This window comes from Chroicocephalus ridibundus, chromosome 1 (genome assembly GCF_963924245.1).
Source record: "Chroicocephalus ridibundus chromosome 1, bChrRid1.1, whole genome shotgun sequence".
Lineage (NCBI taxonomy): Eukaryota > Metazoa > Chordata > Aves > Charadriiformes > Laridae > Chroicocephalus > Chroicocephalus ridibundus.
This window is the reverse complement of record NC_086284.1, coordinates 113681666-113708538: the sequence shown is the minus strand read 5'-3', so window position 1 is coordinate 113708538 and position 26873 is coordinate 113681666. Positions and strand designations below refer to the sequence as shown.

At 37.6% G+C, this 26873-nt stretch overlaps 1 protein-coding gene across 5 annotated transcripts in view; it reads left to right on the top strand.

The window, feature by feature from the left end:
- The window catches only part of ROBO1 (roundabout guidance receptor 1), a 740954-nt gene that overhangs the window by 182746 nt on the left and 531335 nt on the right, over positions 1–26873 (top strand). For 3 of the 5 annotated variants that reach the window (XM_063347745.1, XM_063347728.1, XM_063347709.1), the window contains exon 1: positions 22296–22716. The exons of 1 other annotated variant lie outside the window; for it this stretch is intronic. In XM_063347745.1, coding sequence (XP_063203815.1) covers positions 22608–22716 — 109 coding nt within the window. In that variant the 5' untranslated portion in view covers positions 22296–22607. Of the gene's footprint in view, positions 1–22294; positions 22717–26873 lie in introns of those variants that run through there. One more of the 5 variants, XM_063347736.1, reaches the window with a different exon arrangement.

The window sequence follows — 26873 nt, the reverse complement described above, 5'->3', positions numbered from 1 at the left end:
TCACTTAGCCTTTTTAAACAGGAGCTGTCACAAGTGGACTCAACTGCGCTCGTTCTCCTTCGTTGTGTCCGGGAAAAGATCTGTGTATGTTAATCAACACTTCCACCTCTTGCACTCTTGCTTCAAGTCTTGAAATTCCCATCAGCTCCTAGCTCATACTAACAACCTCAGAATTTTGAACCTTTATTTTTAGTTCTTCATTTCAAAGAAGAGTTTTCAACTCTCTTGCAGACAGTAAGTTTACAGAGAAATGCTTAAAAACTTCGAAAGAACGCATTTTAAAGTCATAATCAGGAAAACAGAAAACAAATTAGAACACAAGATATGAACTGTATTTTAAAACATTATTTGGGAGGGCTTTTTATTTAGTGTTACATTTTTCTGGACTATTTAGAATTGTATTTTTTTTTGAATGACAAGCAAACGTTTAATACAAAAATTGCACAATTGTTTCATAAGAAATATAGAAAGTGCTTAGCTTCTGCATACTGTAAAATAATTTTGAAAACTTGAAAGTCCCTGAAAAGAAAAATCAAATTCTATTATTCTACTCAAATTAGAATAAGCTTAAGAAAGGTTAATTGCACTGTTCTGACTCCAGACCATCTATCATCATGTTGACAGAACATTTTCTTCAGTTGGTGGGAACAAAGATAGGGCGTAGCAGTGATGATACAAATTGAATAGTCGTCACTTTTTCATGTAGATGTATGCCTTTGCAAAAATAATGCATTGGGATTCCCAAGTTGTGACAACGTACAAAGTTGTGATTAGAAAAAATGGTGAGAAAGGGCTTGAAACATTCAAGTATATTTCAATGACATGAAATGCAGAACAAATTGTATTTAATAACCTCCTTTTAAAATTATTTCTAATTAGTGAGATGTTTTGGCAGGTGCGCTTTCCTTTTCATCTTGGAAATTTTACCTTAATTTTTTTGACAGACTAGTCTCATAATGATTACACAAGAAAAGACAAAGCACCTAGGTCATCTAATCTACAATTAACTCCGTTAATTTCCTGGAAGAATAAAAAAGATTGATGTAAAATGTTACACATTACTTGATTCATTAGAATTATTATTAAACCTAGGAGCAGAACTTCAAGGCATATTTACTCTGCTAAAGGTACATCACCAAAAGGTACAACACTTTAAAATAAAAGTCTTTTCTGATCATGTAAGTACATACAGTAAGGTGAGAAATCAAATCCAGCTCAGTGACGTGCCTTTAGCCTCTGAGAATTTAGTACAAGTGAGAGAGATTTATCTGGTAATTATATAACTAAATGTGATCCAAAAAAAGAAAAGTGAATTTTCTACAGGGAAATGTTCTTGACTGCTGAAGAAAACCTTTATGGTGTGCTTTAACTTCAGTCATTCTGTGCTTGTAGAACCATTTTGATGTCATAATGGTGGAAGCAATGAGGGGAAGGTTTATCCCAAACTCTGGATGACCAACACAATCTAGCGTCCACAATTACAAGTGCAAAATAAATGGCATGCAGGAAAACCATACTCATGCTAAAACTAAATAACAGCTCTGCGCTTTCTGAAAGTCAGCTGCCTGTATCCTTGGAAAGTAAAGAGATAGGGGCCATGCCATGTGTGTTTCGTCTCTGATGTGCAATTCTACTCAGTGAGCGCAAACCAACAGACCCCTTCTGTTCATGATGAAATACCTGCAGGTATCTATCACACGGTCGAAGGCACTTTCTCATTTAAGCATATTTTTAAGCCATTAGGAGCTTTTTAGATTAAAAACAACACATTGAATTCTACCAGTTTATCTTTTGGCACTGTGTAGATCTGCCCAGGGCACTGATGTAACGTCTTCCAGGTGTGAAATCGCATGGAATCAAAAAGTCCCAGAATGCTGCAGTGGTTTAAGTTTAACTTGAATTTGGTGTGACACCTTGCCTAACATTGGATTTATAGCAATCAAATCCCCAGGTACCAAAACCATGACTACTTGTGTGGCAAATTTAATAGTGCAGAAAAGCTTCGCCGTTTCAGCCAGAGGCAAATCATTAGTAGAGATATTTTCAAAAGGAAACCATGATGCAACTCTCTTTTCTGTTGAAGGCAGCATTAAAAATTCCTGCTGCTTTTGGCAAGATCAGTTACATTCACACTGAATGCCTCAGAAAATCGTATTTTAGATGCTTTAGCCACACTGGCCAAAATTTACCAGATCTGTTCAAACACACCGCTACCAGCGGCTAGTGTTCCCAAGGGATTTTGCAAGAACGTCAGTGTTAAACACCATCCCGTAATTTTATGCGTGTGTGTTACTTTGTGTGTGTGATGCTCTATCTTTTTATCTTTCTAATCATCATGCTCTCTGTCAGAGGAACGAAAAGACTCCTTTTTTTTCACTACCACGTCCTTCTATATTCTTTGTTAGAATAGCATTATGGTGTACCACTGAGGGCTTTATCAGCTTCTAAGATCCCTTTTAAATTGTCATCTAGTGGATATGGGAGATTGGATCTTCTAATAGGAACAGCCAAGGCAGGCTGTAAAACTTACCCTTTCCAATTATTTTCTTCATTAACCACAAACACTTTTGTCTCCACCACAGTGTTTGAGCCCTAACTCCCATTTCTGTTTTTACTAAAGTATTACTTTTCTCAACTCATTTACTTTACTCTATTCATCAATCCATTCCCTATATTACCTTGCAAACCCTGTAAGAATCAAGCTCACCAAGAAGAAATGAATGGCAGCTTTTGTGAGGTATTACTTGTCAGTGGGGGGAAAAAAAAACCAATATCAAACTCCTTATGCCATAAATTGTTGGCGTACGATACAGGGAAACACCTTTAGGAAACACTAGCTGTGGACAGATATTTGGATGATGAACTAGGGAATGAAAGTAAGCTAACTAAAAAAGACACTGTTGATTTTTAAGTGTCTGTTACTAAATGCCAAGCATGCAGCTATAGATAAGTATCAGTTTTGTTTTCAGTGCTGAATTCTTTCTAGAGCTCCTCTAAATAATTTTTCCCTCCCAGAAAATTGTTTCAAAAAATGAAAATTTAATGTATGTTTGTGCAAACATACATTGCTTTGAAGATTTGTGCCAAAAGTGAGGAATTTGTGTCGCACTCGTGATTTTTTTTTAGTTTCCCTTCTGCCATTTACACATTCATCCAAGGCACAGAAACAATGCCAAGCAGAAATAGTAAATATTTGAAGACACAGCTGAAATTTGGACACTAAATACCTAAAATTATTTTTGAACACAAGGAATTCATAAAGCAAAGAAAGACAGCGTTTTTCAAATAACTCTCATAAAGTCTACCAATTTACACAAAATCAACTGAACTTTAAATCGGAAAAATCATTAGCCAAAACCTGATGTGCACCCGCACACGCAGGCAGACAGCCATAGAGGAGACGAGATGCAAATGTTAAACAAAGGTGCACCTCTGCCAGTCTCTCAAACAATTCCAGCAATATTAACAAAACCCCAGCTGAAGGTCAGGTAAAAAGTATTTATTGTTACTTGTTCTTTTTTCATTTACTAGGCATTGCTGAATAGAGATTATGGATTCTGACCACAAATTTCAACAAGCGTTTCTATTTTTCCTCCACCTCTGTGTGACACATTTTTTTTATCAGTACGGGAACATATTCTAGTGAGCTTCAAGTACCCTGACAGCTAACAGGCAGGTTGAATAAATTGTTGCTGTGTGCCTGGGGGTCTACATTTCCCTGACTCCTTCTCTTTTCTTTTTTCCCTGTCCCCATTCTTCCCCCTCCCCTTCCCCTCTCCTCCCCTCATTTCCCTGTCCTGTCAGCTGTTGCAGAATTCCATTTTTAATGCATCGTGTACAATGTGTACAAGACTGTGTGCATGGGCAGGCTGGACTTCGTAATCATATTTTACCCCTCTAGTAGCACACATCACAATAACAACAATAATATTTTAATATTCGTAGCAAGATATTCTATATGCATGAAATCTGGAGGTCTTGTGCTGCCTAATACTGTATTCTTTTAATATCAAGTTCACTTCAGTGTATGTGACGTTAGTAAACCAGGCAATTGTGCCTTGGCTTTGTTCTGGGTTGTCCCTTTGATCACATCATGCTTTAAGGAGTCTATTTGCCAGCAAATAGGAGTTACCCCTCTGACCTTAAAAAAGGATATTGTCCCTTCCCACTGCAGTAATGACTTCTTTTTCCCACGTGCCCAGAAGGATGGAGCTTAAGAACTGTATTCCTAGTAGATTACACTGACAGGCAGTAGCTCTCTGGTGCATATGTTATAGTTTTTCTGGCTTACAACTGCATTTTTTTTCTCCTTGAGTGAATATAATGTTGAGTTTGGGTTTCTCTTTGCTGTGGCATGATATATAATCACAACTTACAAAGATGTGGATGTGGTCATTAGAAGAATTTTCGATTTATTTCTATTTATCACATTAGGACCTTTCAGAATTTGCGTCGTGTGTCATATGGCTGGAACTGAATAACTCACTGGCAAAGACCTGATTTCTTAATTACTAGGAGTTTATACCCTTTCTGTAGAGACAGGCAGAGGGAAGATTGAGAAGCAGGATGTCCATGGCACAGAAATATTTTAAAGGTCCAGATTTTTTTGTGCAGATGGTTAAGTGCAGACTCAGAAGCCAGGCATAAATTTTCAGTCCCTAGTGTAGCTAGTTTGCTTCGGCCCAAAGCCTGTGCAAGCGATTTATGAATGTTTAAGTGTAGCATACCTGGTGCTGATCTCTTCCCAGACTTGATGTACCCAACCTAGGGGAAGGAGAATACCCTCAAAGGCATTAAGGAAGTGTCATTCTTCTTCCAGAGGTTCCTGATCCATGGAACAAGTGTGCATATGACATTGGGGATGGTAGGACAACCTGAGCTCAGACCTGAATTTTTCTGATGCAAGTGACTGACTGACACTGACTAACCAAAGTCATCCGTAGAGTTTCCCCCTTGTTGACTTAGAAACAAAAGGCACAACAATCATATGGCAAAATAGTTGCTATCCTTACCTTTCTCTCTTTGTGAAGCTGAATAAGCCACATGTTAGCAGCTACTGAACCGCTCTCAGTGTACTTTTATACTGAAACACTGGACTGTAAATAGTGATGTCTATGATCTAATTCATTTTCAGTTTAGGCATCAGGCAGAAGAGATGGATGAAGACCATGGGAAATAAACGGATAAGCTTCCCTGTGGTAACCCATCTTCCCTCATAAATACAATTCTTGGGCTTTTTCTTGTCCAAGGCTGACTAATGACTTCAAAAAGGCACTTCTGCTTTCTACGGACAGATATTAACTAGTTCACTATATCCCTGAGCTATATGTTGTAATGTAATTTCTGGAGAGCACAAAGATTAATTTCAGTACTAGTTACATTTCATAATGAACTCTTAGAAAGTATGGTTTTGACATTCCTGACTTCTGTGATGTATCAATTCAAAACCTCATTTGTCTTGACCGAATTTATGGTATGTGGTAATTTGAGAGAGATCATCTCTCTTTTATCAACTATGCTTTTATCACTTTACTGTCGTCTTCACCATTTTATCTTCTGTACTCTGTAAGTTATATTGAAAACAGAAATTTTCTTCTATAAGGTAATTATATCTATAGGATATTTCCAAGACCTTTATTTCATTTTTTGGACATTAAGTCAGTTATACAGTAAGCACTATGTGAGGTCTGAGCAATTTTTCAGGACTGATTGTATGATTCAGCTGAAGTTTCCATTTATAATCCACTGAGGACTATCTGTGGGCAGATGCACGTGCTTATGCTCCATCTTGTTTCTAGAGGAAGATTTTTACTTATTGGATACAGAATATATACTAAAAATATCGGTAAAGGACTATTATGTTTGAAGAACCCACAACAATTTATTGTCATTTAGACAATTATTCTCTCATCCGATGACCGCCCTCCACCCAGGAAGTGGAATCGGGAAAGCAAGGAAACCCGAGGGTTGAAAAATAAACAGATTTCATACAGTAAGACTAAATAATTAACATTAATAATACTAAAGAACCAGTATTGATCCCAATACCAATATAAGATATACAAGGACTACACTCAGCCAATGCTATCAGCAGGAAGCTGTGCACTCCCAGCAGCGGACAGCAAATGTCGGATACTGTGAGCACTATGGCTCTGGGAGGAAGGGAAGGGCTCAAGGGTCTGGCACCGGGGCAAGGAGTTCTCAGGACGCAGCCATCACAGAAGAGGAAAAACTCCTCAGCAAACTTTCTAATTTATATTGAAAGTGATGTTCATGGTATGAAACAATCCTGTTGTCCAGCTTGAGTCAAGTGCTCGGGTCTTGCTCCCCCTCGTTCCGGCACCTGGCAAGGCTCAAAAACACTAAGACCTTGAAACCTGCATAACGTAGCTGGCTATAAAGTCAATATTTTCACAAATTCAGACACTAGAGTCTTCCGAAAATGCAGTTTTCCATAGCATTACAGGAGACCTTACTGAAAAGTAAAATTACTGAAAGAGAAATTAATCCTGTGTCACTCAAACCAGGACAGGGGCATTTTTATTTATGTATTTTCTGGCTTCACTGTGGGAATTAGTCCACTTCAGTCTTGCTTCTTAATAGCATCATGTATAATGGTTAAATTTTAGAATTTTTAATGAAACAGAACTTAAAACTCAAAGGAAATATTTAATACAATTGTAATAGGAATGTGTGTTCTTAGTATGTTGTTCATTGTAAGCCTCGCTAAATTAGAATTAGCATTTTCTTCAGGAACAATGAGGACTGTAACACATTCTCCTGTATTAAATTAGTTGGAGGAGGAGGATATCAGTAACAACGTCCACGGATGAGGTTTCTGCTGGGAAAATTAGTTTATAAAAAGTAGTAAGTCAGATTGAAGTTTAAGTAAATAATATTGCTTTTAAAACTTTCTTGGTAAAAAAAGCTAAAGATATTAGATGCATTATTGTAAATGACTTCAATATTAAGTTGTCTTTAATTGTGGGTGGAACATATAGAAAATTTCATAAGGATGAGCTAGTGAAATATGCCAAATAATTATATTCAAAAAACGGCATGTTATTTTCTTAGTATGCACACTAATGAGAAAAAAACATTATAGGACTGTCCTATTTAAAGTAAGGCAAAACTGCTTCAGCACGGTTAGTAATTTACTGTAATCCTTTCTATAATTTTGCAGCTGTCTATGATTCTTACAGAACACAGAACATTAATTAATCTAACAAGTCCTAAATTATTAAACATTATGTTATAAATTTAATCACACAAGTTTTAAGTGCTTGAGATTCTTTATTGAATCTTTCTAAAATGAGTAAACATTGCATTAACCTCCAGTAGTCTAAATTTCTAATTTAAAAGAAAACTGGAACAATCTAAAACTTCAAAATATATTACATTCTCACTTTTATACATTGTATAAGTTCGTCAAAGCAAGTTTATGGGTTTTTTCTTGATGGAAGAAATATTATATTTTAGTACTTTGATAGCATTATATCATATAATATAATATTATATCGTATTAACACTTCAACATCAGCTGTGATTTTTATTGCATGCATATTTTCTGGAATTTGTGATTTTTGAGCAGGGCAGTGCTTTGCTTCTTTCCCCAGTCATCTGATTTACAGGTCTTTTTGAGACACTGACACTTCTTTTTCTCAAAGTCTTTGTCTAAATTCTATACAAGCCAATGGAAAAATTTCCATTGACCTCCATATGGCTAAATTACCTCTAAGGGCATAGTATTCTGTAAGGATATTTTTGTGACTGTAAGCTACAGAACTAGTTCATATGTGTGGGGCTTCATAGCTTTGCACCATCTTGATTGTAGATCCTCTGCTTTCAATATGTTTGTGTACTATTTTTTAAGCAAGTGAAGGTTACTTGAAGCTTAACAGAATTTTGTTGAACAGAAAAATAACTTGTATCTCTTTCCAAAGCATTGGAAGTTTGACATATCTTATTTTGGATCATTCTCTTTGAAGTTCAAGTTTTATTGTTTTATAACTCTCCGATTTCCTTAATTTAGAGAGAAAGAGGGAGAGGGAGAAGGAGAGAGAACGAAGAAAAAAACCCAACTTGGAATAGTACTCATTTTCAAGATGGTTGAATTGTTTTTGACATTGTATGAGGTAGAAACAACTTAAAATACTCCATGTGAGCATTTTGTGATATTTAAATCCTACAACCTCATCTAAAAATTTCACTGGAGTTTTATTATGTGCCTGAGAGCCATAAGATATCCTCAAATCTCCGCTGCAGATCTCTGACATCTGGTTTTATTTTTGTGTTTATGGGGCTCGGAGCAGCCCCCACGGCTAATTGAAGACTTGCCGCTGCGTTCCCACTCTCCAGAAGGAGGTAGCTGACCCAACCTCCACTATGCGGCTGGAGCAAGAATGAATAGAATTAGACCAAAGTGCTATTATTTGGCATATATGGTATTCTAATAAAATTAAAACCGGAGAGATGCGTTGTAGAGCATACACTAGTATTAGTGTTAGCTGCGGTAACATTCCTTGTTCAGCACCTACTGAGTATAAGAACCTAATACTTTCACACTAGTTAAAAAGGAAATGTCCAAGCTTTGCAAATGTTATAATTCCTAGCTGGTAATTATCCTATTTCATAGGTAAGCTGAGATTGCAAAATCTGGAATAAAAATAAATTCAGTGTATCACATTCATTTTTTTAAAGAACGAATGAGCAAGCAAACTGTATACATGTTTTACAGAACAAAATGTAGAGTGAGGTCATGGTTTCAGCGATGAAAAACTTTACTAGACTTAGGTTGAAACTTTTGGACGGTCATTTTGTACAATAGAGAATAGAGATATTTTAAAGGCGGCAATAAATGTAACGTAGTCTCACTCCTGTCTAGTGAGTCAAGTATATATCCCATGCATTCTGCTTTATTTGTCAAGACTCCTGACAAAGCAATGATGTTATAGTTTTGAGTAAAGAATACTGCTTTTAAAAGTTTCTTGGTAAACAAAGCTGCAGGCATTAGAAAGATGATTGTAAATTACTTCAGTTTTATATTCTGTTTAATTATAGACTATTATAATTGTAGCCATATAGACTATTTCAGAAACAAGTTCTGGTGTAGAACGTCTAATGGAACTTTATTTAAAATAGAGTTCCTATAAAAAGAGTACTAATGAATACATTTTACCTTATGGATTTCAGGCAAATTAAATGCACAAAAATAAGTAGGTTTTGAACAGAAGAATCTTCGGGCATTTCAGTCCCGAAGAGAAAAAATATCAGGTGATTTTAGCTTTAATGTTTTTGTAACCATTTTGTAAATTAAAAAGAGATGTTCAGACAGGAGTGGCAAGTGTACTGCAAATGATCTCACTGGAATGGAGATCACTTTTTTATGTGAGGAACTTGGTTTAGAAAGTCATTGTGATACTGTATTTTAAGTTTCTTGGCTCTCAGACCTCACTTTTCCTATCCTTTTTTGCCAAAGACTATTTGGAATAGTTTATCAGCTTCACGGCTCCCAGCAAAGTGCCTGACAAAAATCTGACTAATAATAAATCTTTTTTTTCTATTGATTTTTTTCCTTTTTGTTTTTCATTTTCATTCATAATATTACAACTTTTCTTCATTCTTCATTAGTCCTTCTTACCATTTTACTTTTCAAATTCTGCCTTATGATTTTCTTCTCTACAGTTCACGTCTCTGTGCTCGAAGGAATAGCATGTTCTCATGGTTTGGTTTTTTTTTTTCATGAGGAGCTGGAGAAATTCTTAATATTCAAAGAAGAATAAAATAAAAATCTGGATGTTCTGCTGCCAGAACCAGAAATCTTGCATGGAGTGCTATTTCAAGAGCAAAAACTGGAAGGCTGGTTTTGAAGGAACCATCTGCTGGCACAGAAACACAGAATAAAAGATTTGGCTCCTGAAGCTATTCATATGAACTCTAGAAAATTTAAAAACCATTACCTTTCCCTTTCAAGAATCGTGAAAAATTCTGAAGTTACTGGAAAAGGTTGACTATTTCCAAGTGCACATGTTCCTATTTGACAAATTGTACCATTTGGCTACGTATAAATTAGACTTTTATTCTAATGAGTTGTGGTTTGCCAATAAAAATGAAATATGTGCTACAATTATAAAATGCTGATGCAGAACTTCACAAGTTAATTCAAAGCCAAATATTTATTCATCATCATATAGTAGTTCAAGTTCAAAAGCACATGCTTCTATCCCAGAACAAATTTTATACAGAGGTCTAAATCAATACTTTTGCAAATAGTAATTAATCAATTGTTCTGTGTCGCACAAGAAAAAAATGTTCCCATATATCAAAGGAATATTTATAGGTCTGGTGACTCCTCACCTTTGGAATTTGAACTAACAGAGCCAAGTCTGTATTTGATAGCAAAGGATTATAGAAGGTATGCCCTAAGCCTTTCACGTCTCGGCATTGCAGTGTGAAAAAATGTTTCATGTGAAGTATGAGTAATGATCCTCATAATGTCTACAGTCACTTGTCACAGCCTTCATTTCAGCTGGCTGCATACTTTGGGTCCAAACGTTCTTAGATTTGGTTGATTATTTAAATCCAATACCAATGAAAGTCGGGTTTTCTTCATGTTAAAATTATGTTGTTTACAATTGATCTGGCTATATTGGTGCCATTTATAATTACTAGTATTTGCTTTAACAACAGTTGATACAGTGACATCGACAGTCTTAACCTTATTAAACAAAGCATTAAAAAGTGTTTTAAAAAGCAATTTTCAAAACTGATTGCTTTCCAGACTTTCTTTGGGGTTAAATTTAAAAAGCCAATATGATGAGCTTGACTGAGTCATGAAATAAAGTTCAGGCGTTTCCCTGTAGCTGCAAATTTAATAGATAGTTTTCATTACTCTGTTTAGCACTGTGTAAGTTGTCCGTTGGTTATAACTCCTGCTGACTTTGAGAAAAATTGTGTTCCTTCTTCCTACTTCTTCTTTCACCTGTTTGTTTTTTTTGCGGGGTTTTTCCCCTTTTTCCTTTTCTACTATTTTCTAAACTGTGACATAGCAAGTTACAGTTCCTAATTTCTGGTCTACATTGCATTACATAATGAGCACAATAAGCATGGTAATGTATGAAGCAATTACATACATCTCAGAATCATGAATTTAAAAATACATCTAATTCAAAACAAATCAAGCAGCAACACCGATTACAAATATAAAGCTACTCTAGGGATTTCTGTGCATACACTGCACAGTTTTGCTGGGTGCTAACACTTCAGATTCGGTAAATGGACCTCACAGAGTCAAACTGCCAACATATGTTGTAAGCAGAGAATTATGTCATGTAGTGTTAAGGCTAATAGGCTGAATTACAGATAAATGGTAATGGATCCACAGGTGGCCTTACAATGCCTGCTACGAAGTGTAGCAGCTAGTTAGAGGAGACGCTATTGCCTTACAAAACAAGATGTTAGGTATTTGCTTCATTTTTTTCTCCATCTATTACTTGCTATGAACAAATAGTAAATACATATCCTAATGTATATTGCATATATATGTAAGGCGATATAGCGCCATGAAAAAGACTTGAACTGCTCCAAAGAGAGAATTGCATTGCATCGATCACCTGAGGAAAGGCAAAGAAGGAATTATTAAAGAGTCCCTAGAAAGTTCAAATGAAGGGAACAGGTTTGTTAATTCAACTATGGACAACTCTTTCTGTAAAAAGGTCCTCTAAACGTGTCGTCTGATAAACCAATCGACTTTATGTTACACAAATGAATTATTTAAACTGAATTGGCATAAATAAAATGTGACTTGTCCAAGCTGTCCAGTCACATGTGTGCTATGTGAAAAAGTGTAGAGGATGGAAAGAAGGCGAAAATGAGAAGATGAGGGAATGAAAGCAATGATGAGCAAAGGGAAGCGCTCTGTGCTGTTCTTACAGGGTTCTCTCTCCCCTCTTTCCTCGTTTCCAGATGTCATTGGGATTTATGTGGGATCGAAATCTGCCCTGAGGTTTGTGAACCAAATGCTTTTGATTTCTGTGGAGTTTTTTTACATCAGAGTTGACTGTGGCTTCTCTTTGATTTTTTTTTTGATCTGAAATTAATTAATAAAATCCCACTGCACAGCAAAAGCTAATGGTAGGTCCTGGAAGATGATGGGGGAAAATCCCACTTTTAGAGACAGAGGTTCACTCCAAAACCACTGTGAATGTTAAAGGTGTTCCTGTACAGCGAGGCTGAGATTCATTTATACAATGTACACTGACTGTATCTAAAACCCCCCAAAATACCTTTGAGACAGCCCTCTGGGTTTGTATTAGATATTTTGAGCCAATTTGCAGCAGTCTGCAGTGGAGGGAAGGAAATGCGGAGTGGGAGTCAGCCAGGAACACTATCGCCTACTTTCAGGGCCCCACAAAAAAGCATATTCAGGCTTCTTCCAGTACGAGCTTCCATCAGACCGTTGCTGCCACTGTCTCAGCCTGGAGCCTGCGAGGGTGCATCTCCATCCCAAGGACTGCCACTTACGTTTTGCACTTACTTACCTCTTTCATGGCACTCTTGGTCTTGGTTTTTGCTAACGTCAAGTCTTCAGTTTGAGAAGACGACAGTGCTTCCTTTGCAAGGCACAGGCAGGCTGTCATGCTGCGTAATTTTACAGGCATCATTTTTACAGACCACGGTTTCCACATAAACTCTGCAGTCCAAATACACCATATGCAAACCCAGAAAGTTTTAGAGGTCAATTTTTACCCCTTTTAAAAACCTTCCATGTTATAGTGCAAAATATGCAAAGATACTTCAATTGTATGCTAATCCTTAATAGTAATATAACTTTAAACTTAAAACTCTAGTCTTTTATCTAGTAAGCTAACAGTATTTCTGTGAGTGCTAATATTTTTAAAATCTGATTAAAATGCAAAAAAAGAGAGTGCCTTTGATTTTTTTTTTTTTTAAATGGGGTATTTTACAGACTCATAAATTTGAAACTGTTGTCTTAACTGGCCTGTCTGAGAAAGTCACGTTAACAGCTTTCCCCTCTAAAATAGCTCTGAATGCACCTAGAATAGCTGTCAACAGAGCAGAAATCTGTGAAACGTATCAGACAACAGGTCCACATGTAAGTGAGAAGCAAATGTGTTAACTAACATGGAAAATCAAACAATCAGGGGGCAAAAAAAAAAAAGAAAAAAGAAGAGAAGAATAGACTAGACTTACTAATTAGAGGAAAAACTAGATTCTCTGTGGCAAGCAACACCTGCAGGCACTAAAACCATTTTACAGTATTCAGGTTGCTTTCTTTTTCGTGTACAGGGATTTATACTGATAACTCCAAAAGGTGATATCCATTATTCCCGTCTCATGAGAAAGTATGATAGTCACTCTGTCATATTCCCTTACTAAAGTTGAGGTTTTTTTAATTTTGTTTTGATGGTTATTACTTATTTTTGTGTTATACATAATATATCTATCTTATCTGTTAAAAAATCCTGCTGGCAAATTAAGTTACTACATAGCTCTGCCTCTTGAAAATTCATCTTTTCCGTAGTATAATTTAGCCATGTTTCATCCTGGTATTAGTAAGGCAGATTTGATTATTACAGCCACACTGTTTTTGCTAAAACCACATCTTTCTCTTAAATGTACAAATTTTTATCCCCAAAACAAACTCCTACCAATAAATGAAAGGTGCATTTGCATTTTATGGGTGTTTGTTTTTTTTTTTCCAAAGGAAAATGGTCAGGATTAAATGTCTCCAAAGTGTGATCTGATAATATTTAAACAGTCACTTGGATGTTTCCAGTTATTTCCTCGTTATTTCACTTGCGTATTTTCAGTGATTTACCAAAATAATGCTACTCTTTATGATAGATAAAAATCCTAACGTGAACCCAAATCTTAAGCAAGCCTTACAGTGGCATAAAAGAAACTTCATTTAACAAATAGCAAAAGCTTCTGTGCATTATTTGAGTCAGAGCTTATATTGGAAGCAGTTACTAATTACTATGAGAAAAGTATAGAATTTATTATTGAAGCTATTAATTTCAACTAGCTCATATGCTTAATAATGTTTATTATCCCAAGTCTTAGTTATTATATCATCCTAAACAACCAATATATTATAATGGTGAGTTTCTAGATTAGAAAGTGTGGAACTCGTTAAAAACACATACTTTTGTCATTGAGCTGATTTCCACTAACGCATCTGTGTACGGCAGTACATGAAACTTAAAGTGAAATGCTGCCCTGAATCAGCTGAGTATTTTTAAGTTTGGTATATAAAATGAAAGTCAGGCACAGTGGCCTCTGTTCTGAGTATCTCTATGTCCCAACCCATAGAAAAACATATATTATATTTCACTTGAACATAGAGTTGGCATGAGATTTTAGATAGTCATTTTAGCCCCATGCTCTTTATGATATATCAGTTAGTGGTGAGGCTTTTTTATTTCCATACAGCTATTAAGGATACAACATTTTTAATTCCATCAGCTCAGGGCTTAAATTAGAGTTTAAGGTAAATGTTTTCATTTAGTTTATTGATTCTATTCCAATTTAGGAGATTACCCCCTAGCTCTAATTCACCCAGAGGATCTCACTGGGGAGATTTTCAAAGGCACAAATAGAAGTCAGACCACTAACTTCCATTGACTGCTGAAAATTGTATTACTGCCTTCTCTCTGGATACACGGAAACACGGTTCCCATTGTTCTCTTAATAGGAATGAGCATCCATCTTTCTCAAGTAGGCTTTGAAAATGTTGATCAAAGCAAAGGAGGCCAGATGCTCACAGTTTGCTATAGTTCTGCTACAGTCAGTGAATTATTTGTACCATTTGGGACACAAGCCATATCATTGCTCAAATGATTATAAGGGACTTAGTCTCCTAATAACAAAATTCAACATTAAAGAATTAAGTTTTCCCTGCTAAAATGGAAAAAGAAAAAAATTTTATTTTTTTTTTTAAAAATCCATTCATTAACACCAATATGATTGCCTGTTAAAGTTGTCCTTCATGCGGGATGTTTTTTTTATTGGGCTGTGAGACGTTGACCTTCATTCTTGTTCGAAGATAAGTATGGATGCACTGCAGAGGAAATGTCCTCACCTGCTTGGATAAAGATAGCGTAATGCCTTCACTGCACTGCAATTTAGGTTGGAACAGCGTTGGCAGATGCGGAAAAAGTGCATCCAGACTCTTATGCGTGCTTTTAAACACTTTGGCATAGTTCCTCTTCTCTGCCCGTCTGACAAAAGAGTTCCCCTTGCTTCTGGTGCCACCCACCGCAGAAAAAATTCACTGATTTTGTATTCCAGCGTCATGCCCTATTCAGCATGCTTGCGTAGAAAGCAATTTCTTTTCTTAAATGAACAGAATGAATGCCAGGAATATCTCCATCTTCTGGGATAAATTTCCTGAGTTTTTAAATGCTTGGTAGGCTGGCTCCAGTTTCTAGCTTTTTGAGCTGAAATGTTCAACACAGCCAGCGTACAAGGTATGTCACATTTTTATCTCATGTCATCTACTCCAAATCAGCTGCTGAGACAACGCCACCCTCGCCTTGGTTTCGCATCACCTGCGATTCACTCGTGTTGGCACAGTTCTCAACCCAGCTACCTTTTCTCTGCGCCTCTTCCCTGTGGTATGCAAGTGCTGAGTAGGGCCGGGGTAACTGGAGTTACGGAAGAAGGAGGTGAGGAATGATAAGCAGAGGGTATACTGAAAAAAAAAAGAGAGTTGTACACTGAGATGGAGAATGAAGAAGTCAGAGCTAGGTGAAAAGGAAAATAAGGTTTCAGTAAAAAGCAATTAGCGAAAAGGGAAGAAATTATAAAGGAGAAAAGATGGAACAAGCTTTGTCTTTCATCTTACTATCATAAAACGTCCAGATCTCCTCTGAATCCTTTCTTGAGGCCCACCAACATTATATTTTAAGTGTGTGAGAAAAAGTAAATATGGAAATGCAAATTAGGCCTGACAGATTAGCTTAACAAGCATTTTTTGAAAAACAGAAGGCCAACCAGAGTTTGGCAGTTTATTTTGAGAGCTGAGGAGGATGGCATATTTTTACATTAAACAATATTCATTTTAGTTTTCTTGTGTTTATTTTTGTCTGAGCATAACTTTATAATTCTCCACCACTCAGTAAACACTCCTACTTTTGCCTCAATTAATAGGATAAAGATTACCAGTTTGTTAGAACAGGTAATGATAAATTACTTGCGTCCATTAAATGTGTTGGGGACGTATTTAACCCATAAGTTTGATGTTAAAAGCACTAACATCGTCTTATGAAATTTTACTATCAACATGATCTGGGAAGCATTCTTGCGGTAGTCTCATACAGCTTCTCATTTATGCTAACATAAAACAGCAGCTATGCTGAAATATCCATTCACATAGAACAGTGTAGAGCTGTTAGTTGTACAGTCACACGTAAAAATCCGAAATAATCATTATGAGAAGCCATGCTATGGCTACTTGTTTGGGGTCAAACCAGTAAAAGACCGAGATGCCATATGGTGATACAAGCTGGCATAAGGGTCCTGAGAGCTCTTGAGAGGTACTCAGGCTTTTTTTGCTGAAATGAAGATTTAGTACCAGAGCTAATAAAGGATATTGAGATGTGACGCTTTTGTGAAAGTTGTGCTTTCTTTACTGAGCGGTGTGTTGCAATTCAGAGTCTGCTGGTACTTTTTGCTTTTAAAGAAGCAGCAAATTTGTATTGCGTATTGCATAGAAGCTATTTGCAGCTGTAGAAGGAGAAGGTAGAGGAAGGAACTTGGCTTGGTAGCCTACAGTAGCATCAGCATCACTCAGATAACCTCCCTCAGCTGGGTGGCTGTGCCCTGCTCTTCTGGTCCTTAGCCATTTGGCTACTTTTTTTTTTAACAGTGACTGTAAATGCATACATAAACTCTCCTGGGATGCCACGGTATGAAGGATAAGTTAGCCACCTCCAGCTCAAATAGCAGCCCTCAGATGCAGTTATGATGGCTCAGATGTCTAGTTTGCTTAGAAAGGCTGGTTTCCTTTGCCTGAGTGCAAGTTTGGAGGTAGCTCATAGGAACTTGCTTTGCATTCTCAACAATAACAACAAACCCCCTTCTCTATTACATGTTTATGGGTCAGTTTTTCTTTCATTGACTTCCTGATGAACTACAAGTGTCTGTTGCAAACAAAGAGAAAAAATTATGTGTTTGAGATAAGAAAAAAATACAGTCGTAATTCTTCTTTTCTCATAGTAGTTAGGCCAGCAATGTGGAATTTCTTGTAAAAGACACAGTAGTTGCTGACTTAGCTTTACAGTCATTGTCTAATGCCTACTTCTCTGTATCCAGATAGAAAAAACAAGTCTGGTAATATTCTTTGATATCTGCATGTGTTTTTTAGTCTCTTTTATACTTGATAGACTCAGACCCTTGCACTTAAAAAAAAAAAAAAATCTGTGTTGCCTTGAGGGCGTGAGGCTAGATGGCAAATTGATAAGGCACAATAGTAAGAAAAATTATATTTTTTCCCTCAAAAAGGCAGATCATCTCTTTTAAAATTTTCATTAAGAGGAACTTTATTCCATGTTAATTGTGTGCAATAAATGTGTACCTGCGTAAGGCTGGTTGACCCAAACCAAGATTAGTTTACTCAAATGTTACTTCAATCAAGATTAAGTAATATGTATCAAAACTGATTTTTTTAATTGTACAATTCTTGGTCTATTTATATGTTTGTGAGTTTATTAGCAGGAGCATGTATACATAGATGCAAGTAAATGCACTTAAAGATTTGTATGTGTGTATCCACTTATGCAGAACACTTTTGTTTTCCTGTACCACCAAGAACTTGAAAGGTGCTGACAAAATGTATAATGTTATTGTTGAGAATTTAGATTAAAAAGTGACAAAATTAAGAAACAAACAAATGTGTGCCCTTATAGAAGTGACGATTTTTAAGACATAGTTCTGCTAGACTGTGAAGTCTTTAGGGCAGAGGTAATGTCAATTTATATGTTTATACGCTGCCAAGTGCACTGATGGTGTTCAATAAGTAAACAGAAAAAGTAAAGGCTGCATTAGTAGGATGGTAAATTTTGTGTATTTCTTTTATTTTATGCATTCGGGTGATGAAAAAAAAAAAAATTGTAAGGCATGTTTTGTACTCTCCATGAGCTACAGAAAGTCTCAGGATCCTTTGGTTGTTGTATTTAATAGTTCCATATTACAAGCAAAACAAAAAGAAGCCCTACCAAGCTGATCAGGAAACTTTACCATTTCCCCAAGCTTGCAGGGGTAAAACGGTGTGTAGCTCTGGTCCCCACCCACACTGATGAGTTATGTGAACGTGCCCTTTGCTTCACAGAATTGCACTGTTTCCGTGGCAAACATTGCTGTGTCTGAGTTGATCTCCCCAGAGTTGTTAGAGTTATAGGGGCTGCAAAGTAAAACTCGGTAATTTTAGCTTTAATGAGTTCCGTAACTGTTGTCCTGTCATGCCTTAAAGTCTCTGTATGGCCGCCTCACAGACACTCTCTGATAATCACCAGATTTAGTCTTTCTTCTAAAATGGGAGGCTGTTGCGGAAATGCATCAAAGGTGGTGTAAGAACTGTTGAGGCAGCAGTTTAAGTACGGCTTGTACTACAGAAATAGAGACCTGCTTTGTTTTGCAAACTTGATAGAGATGCCTTAAAATCAAGAACGGTAAAGGGCAGCTCGTTACCCTCCCTGATAAGGCAGGGAGAGAGCAATAGATGCCCTTACTTACGAGTTGACCCAGTCCTAGCGTGACTTTCAAGAGAGGATGGCTCATGAGCCCGTGCTACGGTGGCCAGGCAGCACTAAGGCTGCGCCTGACCTCTGTGAAAAAAAGTCTTACCAGAGCAGCAATTTCCAACACAATCAGCGTTGGAAACACTGTTCTTTAGAAGAGGTGACAGAAAGGTCCCTGTGTATGGGAGTGGCTTTGGCTTTGAGGAGAGTGGAGAAGGACGGCTGCGCACAACAGGGCCAATCTCACGGCCTTGTAGGCTCCCAGTGAGAGTGGCTGTACCTTTCATCGTGTCTCGCTGAACGAAGTATCCCTGTGCACGAGGGAGGAAAGTTGTTTCCAACCCTTCCTGGAAGGCCGTGCCAAGATGCTGCAGAGCGCTCTGCTACCCTTTAGAAGAAGGTAAAAGTGAAGTCTCTAATGAAGGGAGAAAGAACTTTAGAAAAAGTTCTGCCCTTTATGGATAAAAAGCTCTTTGGAAGATATCTGATCCAAGGAAAGAACTGTGCAGTAAATTGCTAGTGACTTTTATCTGTGACACACTAAAACAGAAATTAAAAGGCTGGAGCATAATGAAAGCTGAGGAGAAAAGAAATTAAATATGTCTGAAGATTTTAGAGAATGACATATATTAAAGCTAGATAGAACTAGCATAACACAGACCATAAATTCATTTTGTAAATTTATCTTTTAGTCCTTAACTTCTGACTAAGCTGAAACATATAAGTCAGAAAGGCATCCAGTCTTGGTGTAACACCTTCAAGTGGTCCACTGCATCTCTGAAAAAGTTGTCCACATGGCTAGTTCCAGAATTAATTACATTGCTTTTGAGTAAGCTTTCAAATTGCTAAGGAACTCACATGAGCAGAAATTGTACATCAGAAACTGAAACTAGTTAAATGAGCTATAAAACACTGAATTGCATAGGCGCAGGCCACCTTTTATTGGGCTTCACACCTCTGAATGCTTAATCAGTTCAGTTTTACTTGCTCTTACTCCAGTGGGTGCTCACTTACTCCAGTGGGGACGGAAATGGACCAACATTGCTTCTATGGCAGTAATTGTCCACTATCCTGCTAACAAGCAACACTGTGCATGAGGCACTCTGTTAGACAAGGTGATATAAAAGCTTTTTTGGTGATAAGTTTTCCCTGTCTGACTGCATTTTTGGTGTGGACGAAGAGAAAAATGGTCACTTACAAGATGCTCCTTCGAGCATCCTTTCACATCCATCAGAATACGTGGCAGCTTTTCTGAAGGCAACAGCTCCTTCTCCTGTGACAGGATAATATGCAACCTGTGCAAAAATGCAGGTTTTTTGTCCATAAAGGGACCCTTCCATTAGCCTTGTAAGATAAAAAGCCATCTGGCCCACAGTTCTGAAACTTTCTATAAACCTGTGTTAGATTGCATGCCACACAAAACTGTGTGGCTTGAGAACCTAAAGGGCCACCTTGTACTAACTGAGGTTTTTTCCTGTGCTGTATTTTGGTCCAGTGAACAATTTAGTACATTCAGGTGTCTGACGTAACCAGCAACACGATGAGTCACCTTTAGAGAGAGAGTTCAGATGGTGAAGGATGTTCTGTCAGAATGTGCTTTAAAGAAAAGGCAATCCGAAATTCCTAATCATTTCTTTTAATGCTGTATGTTACCATAGGAATTATTTTTGCTAGGGGGCAAAGGCCCGATGTCAGTTACGGGACTGATGCTCCATTGTTCTTTAGCCCATACGTGTGACTCCTGTAGAACAAAATGATGGCGAAGGAATGAAACCTCTTCATCAGGAACCACCACTGAGAGGAGGAGGTGGTGAGCCTCTCCCAGCCCAGACACAGTGCTGGGTCCATATGTGGAAACCACCCCCTCTCGGTCATCTGCACAGGGGCAACAGCCACACGGGGGCTGCTGGGGTCAGACAGAAACCGAAGACTGCTCGTAGATGTGTAACATGTGGGAGATTTGGCAGATCACTGGTTCTTTGTGTTCTCTGCTGCAAACGCCTCAGTTAGGATGAACCTCAGTTAGCCCGAATTGAAATAAGAGTACATCTCCCTTCCTAATTTCTCCAACTGGTCCAAATGAAGACACAGAGCGTTCATTTTAAAGGACCCGAGCATAGTTACTTTAATAGTCATGGAAAATTTTCTGATACAATATCACTGCTGTCATCTGAAGTCTGACAACTCTAGGTAAAAAATGGCACCTGGCCTCTATTGGAAAGTTATCGTTGCTAACATGAGAACGTTTAGTACATTCTAGACATTCTAGAATGGCTTCAGCTGGTCACGCTTTAACTGGTCACTGTGGAGTATTTCAATAGTACTAATAATTTTGAGCTCAGATTTCACGAAGAGCAGCAGCTGTGAACACTAAAAATTAATAGATGAATTATTAAGACTGAAATAATTTACTTTGTCTGTCCTTTTTTTTTGTAATTGAAGTCGTATCTAGAAACTTATTCTGGTAATTTATTCAAAACCGTCCTGAATTCTGCAGCTCAGTTATAGCCATAGCATCTACACAACAGTCAATACGCAATGGGGGAGGCAGAAGATTAGCTTGTAGAATGCCAATTCATGGCCGTTCTATTAATAAGTTTTACCATTACATAAGTTACAGTTGTAAGTATTCCTGAGGCTGATGCTTGTGCTAAAGAACAATTACAATTTCTTTTATTGAATATAGATGTAGACTTCATCCAGACTGAGGTCCTCTGTCACCATGAGTGAAAAGCACTCCGGTCTTATCGTAGTGATTTTCAGCTCTCAGGATGAAGCCTTCCTGGGCCTCCATGGATCGCGTGGAATGATTTCATAACTGTGGTGAAAGGGTTAGCAGATAATTTTTGTCGCGGTTCTGCCTTGAGACTGTTTCGGTTGCCACGAGGAAGTTTCTGATCCAGCCCCCTGGCCCTGATAGATAGGGGGCTAAATGGCTTCCAACAATCCTGCCCTGAATGCTGCAAGCACTGGAGGCTGCTTGCAGGGGGGGGTGGCTGCCCAGAGGCTGCTGGGTGGGCTGGAGGGTGAAGGTTTGTTAGGTAACATAGATTCTATACGTAAATTCTCAGAGTTTCTCTTACTGTCAGTGAATGAACTGTGCATTCGTGCAGGGTCTACTGACAAAAACCTGGGCCAGAGGTAGCATTGGTCATATTATTTTCCCTAGAAATAGGAGATATCTATGCTTAATAAGAGACAGAGTAATGAACACATTAAAAAAAAAAATTTCTTTTTTAAGCCTTTCTTTCTTACCCTAAAATCTTACCCTTTTTCCTCCTTTCCCTTTCCCCCCTTTGTGGGTAGGGGAGGAAGCTTTACAAAGTGCGTTTTTACGCCCATTGATAAATGTAATGGGGTTTGAGTGTCAACATTAAAATGTTCTGTGCCATCAGCTCTGTGCAACTGCAGTGAAATACGCAAGTGAAGGAGAAAAAACTCCTCCGGTTTCAGCCTGGCTGTGTCCCCTGCTAGGGTGCTGTGGGGAATGTTGATAAACACAGGGAAGGGATGAGAGGTGGCAGAGGCAGGTGAGGAGCCGGTGGCTTCTGAGGGACCACAGAAAGCTGCTGGTGCATCTCTTCTGGCATCTGAGTGCCAGAAGCTCCTGGTTAGGGGAAGCCTTTACAACTCCTCTGGTTTTACATTCCCTGGATAAAGAAAATAAGCGATGCAATGGAAATACAATTTTTAATAAGCATTTCTAGTAGGAGTAATATTTTACGTCTCCCTCTGCCTCTGCCGAGTAAGTGCCGTTAGCTCCAATTATTCATTCCTAAGGAAAGTCCTACTTCATCTTTATCGGTTCTCCAGGTAGAGGTGATTTATTTTTGTTTGTTACCTGGCATGGCTGTGCTGTCAGTGCTGCTGCTGCTTGGGCTAGTAGACATAACTGCTGCTGCGGACGTCGCGCCTAGAATAAAAGCGGGGTCAAGGTGGAGAGGTGAAAAGAATCGTGAGTAACCCAGGCTTTTCCTTCTCTTCTTCTCGGCTCTCTGTTTGAAGAAACGCGTGAGGCCTTGTTTGGCTGCGTTATTTTTCCTCTCCGGGAGGTTATTCTTTAATAATAACCTTAAGGCCATGTAATTTTAGGTATTTAAATATGCATGCAGAAAGCACGGGCCACACCTTCTGTATGCTCCACACATCTGCAGTACAGTCCTGTGTCTCACCGAGAGCTTCCCCAGCTGCCTGGGCTGATTAACTCCTCTCTTGCCAGAGAGTTGGGAGACTTCCAGGCTACAGTCAGCTGTGCCTTTTCTATTTATACCCTTACCATTTTGCACGCTATTTCAAATGTTAGCATCAATAACGGCAGCAGATTTTACAGGAGTACCGTTTGCGGGAAGGAACCGTGTAACCACGGTGATGAAACTGGGTAACTTTATGGATACAAACAGGTAACTGCGGTTTAGAATCTACAGATTTAGAAAGGGAGATTTAACGCAGCATCGCAGCTTGTGCGGGGTTTATCCACGCTGTGCTTAAAAAGAGAAAAGAACATTAGTATTAGAAAAGGAAAGTAGATGAGTCATGATAATATTTAGGAGTGAGACTCCCTACTGCATACACAGTTGCCGGACTGAAAGAGCCAGATGATTATTTTCATTTAAAGGGCAACTCAGTTCTTACTGAGATTATTCTTTATTCCTGTACGGCCATTTATAAATAAGCATGCCCATGATGGGCAACATACTATTATCATTATGCGTGTCAATTTTTGCTATGTTTGGTGTTGGTTTTTTTTTTTAAATACCTAGATTACAATAAGCGAAAGGAGTATTGAAAACTGAGTTGAGGTTTTCTGTTTCATTCAGCTAAATGTGATGTGGTTGATTGGAAAATATATATGACGGAAGTCCTTAAAATAACCAGAACTTGTAGGGGTGGCTGTTGGTGTCCTTGGGATGGGCATTATCTTGACAGTCGTGCTGCCTGGAAGCCGATCCACAGCTTGAGTAATACTTGTTTTTCTTAAAGTACAAACAAACATATCAATAAATCTGCCACCTCACCTGGTCCCCCAAATCAGCAGCGTTAAGGAAAGAGGCACTGGACTGAGCGGAACCTGAGAACTGCCTCATCCTTCTACAAGTAATTTACATCTAAAAAACCACACTGCCCAAACTAGCAGGCTGTTAATGTGTGCGTAAGTGATGCGTAAATGTAACATCCTACGGCTTATAAATATTTAAGCATATTAACTAATTATGACTAAAAGAGTCCTTTAATTTAATGGCAGTGGAAACTGAGGCACAAATCTAATAAAATCTGAAATACATATATTGAAATTTTTCCAGGGCATGCTTCTTGCTCAGTAAAAAGGTCTTCTAAAATGTGTGTCTGTGTATCTTTTCAAGTACCAGCTTTTATGAAAAAAGCCAGTTCTCAGAGTAAAAGTACTGTATTTTCAGTTTTGATTCATTGATTTTCAGGTGTTTGGGAGTTTGCAATTCTGAGTATTTAATCTGAATTTTTTTCTATGAAGAACTGAAATCAATGGAGATATAGACATTAATGTCTCACACAAGCATTACTGACGTTAATCAGTTTGGGGGAGCATTTAGCCATGATGAGTAAATTACAGACAGATACAGGAGTTTAAGAGCACCGCATCTTTTGGAAAATGTTTTGCAATTTTAATAAGTCATTTGATGTCATCTGTAGTTAGCTACAGATTCAAATTGCTTGCTTTCTTCTCTTAGGACAAGGGACTGTCGATCCAGCACATTAGCAAATTGCTAATATTTGGTTGAAGGAAAAACAAGGGTGTAAATTAGGGGTTTTTTATATCATATCGATATTGTGATACTTAGTTGCTTAGAGACATCAGTTGTGTAATGTGTTAAAAGTTGTGTATCTGAACCAAGTCTCCTTGAAATTAAGAGAAGGCGCTTGGATCAGACCTTAATGTTCTTTTTTATTTAAATATTAGCAACGCTCATACTAGGAACAACTGCTGGGCAAGGGAGATTTTATGGGAATGCCATTTGAATTGTACACCGTTTGGCTTTGCTATCCATGATGCCGAAAATTTCTCCAGCAGCAGAATGCAGCTCTCACACAGAGCTGGATGCTATGGGAAGTAGCGAGCTCCTCCTTTCTGGAAAGGAGAATGCCAAATGTTATGTAATCGTAGTTGGTTGATTCTTTGCCGATTGCTGTTAATGTTATATATTTGCCCGTCAATTGACAGAGTACTCAAAGGTGTTCTCTTGCAGGGTTATTTTTGCACATCACAGTTAAAATGCTGATAAAAAATACTCTGAGAAGGTGTGTGATTATGTAATATGTATGTTCATTTAATTGGGTTACACTTAAATTGCATAACCCAAGCCAAAAAATACGACTTTAAAATATGACATAGCTGGTTTCTGCCCCTCTTAACAGGAATTTTCACTAACACATTCAGGTGTGGCAGCATAACAATGCTTTAAAAGTATTTTATTTTTACAGTATAGAGAGATTTCAAAATACTTTTGCTCCAAGTGGTCTTTTAAGAGACAGAATAACTTTGCATTTCTTTAGAGTCTCTGTGATGCTTCTCCAAACAAGATCATGGCATATTAAGAGGCGTTATGAGTTGCCCGGAAAAATCATTGTGATCCAATGTGTCTAGCCATGCGTCTCAAGGGCAGGACCAAAACGGTCCAGCAAGGACCACAAAAAAGCTTTATGAGTGGCGTTTGCTTCATCTGAGCTTACACCTTCTTTGACAAAGCTTTGTTCTTTACTTTCCCATGGAAGAGTCTTAGAGCTGGAAATTTTGTAGCCTAGTTTCTGCTCCCCCCCCCCAGCTCACGTGAGTGAAATCAGGTTTGGGGAGAACGGGAAGAAATTACCATTTCTGAGAGAGACAACTGCAACAGAAATAGTACGCAAGGAAAATAAGGGGATTTATTCCCATATATATCTGCACTTTTCATTATAACGGCACTTGGGGGGAGCAGAGGGGGGGAACAACATGTATCTTGGAGGTAATATTAAACATATAAAACATTTAAATATACAAAAAATATCATTGTCTAATTGCTTATGCTACGGTGTCTTCTTCTGGCACATGTTATTACTTTTTTCTGCTCATTTTGGTTTTAAGAAAGACAGTGATTATTGTTTGAGTGCCTGTATTTTACAACTTGCATGCTTATGATCGTGGGAAATAGTACAAAGAAATCTCATTGTTATTTTGACGCTGAAGTGGCAATGTATTAAGACTGCCTTACTATCCCTCAGAAAAATTAGATTACAGAGTAATGCCATGGTTATTAGTAATTCCTATATACTGCATATAATGTTTACATGGGAGACTGTACATGCATATTTTCCAACATTTATAACTTTGTGTATTCATTGCTGCACTATATGTAATTTTCTTTGTTAAGAAATTTTAATCAAAATGGTTTGCTTACTCTGTGCATAAAATATATTTTCTCATTGCGAATTAAATCGTCATTTTCTGGGCAAGTTTTGAATGTTGTATGTAAAGATCAGAATTTAAAGTTGTCACCGAGTGAATTGCTGGAGAAAAAAAGTGGTTTTGTATTGTTGGTAGAAAAAGAATTATGAAGTTTTACGAATTTACAAGATGTTAAAACTACTCTTTTTATTGTTCGATTCATTTTGCATTACAGGCAAAGAGCTTGAGATCAGCATCGTTGTTTTATTTACTGTAGTTGTCACTATGAATGTCAAATGCCATGGTCTTCTTTTAACCATAGTTATTATTAGAAATGTCACTAATATATTACTAGTAAAGAACCATGATACCTGTTCTTGCTGATTCTTTGGAATTTATATATATACACACGCATGCATACATACATACGTGTATGTAATATATACATACATACTCTCTCCAAAAGCTCCATAACTTCCTCACTTGAGCGCTCTGGGACAAAATAAACTCTTGCAGAAAATGGGTGATTGTAAAAATTTCCTATAGCTTAGTTGGTATTTGTGAAGAACTGATTTTAACGGAATTTTAATATTTCTAACAGAAATTGTGCACTAAGGAAACATCTGAAAGAGAAGGTCTCACAGTAGGACTGACTCTTGAGAAAGGACTGACTTTTACTTCAAACTTTTACTGCTGAAACTTGGAATATAAACAGC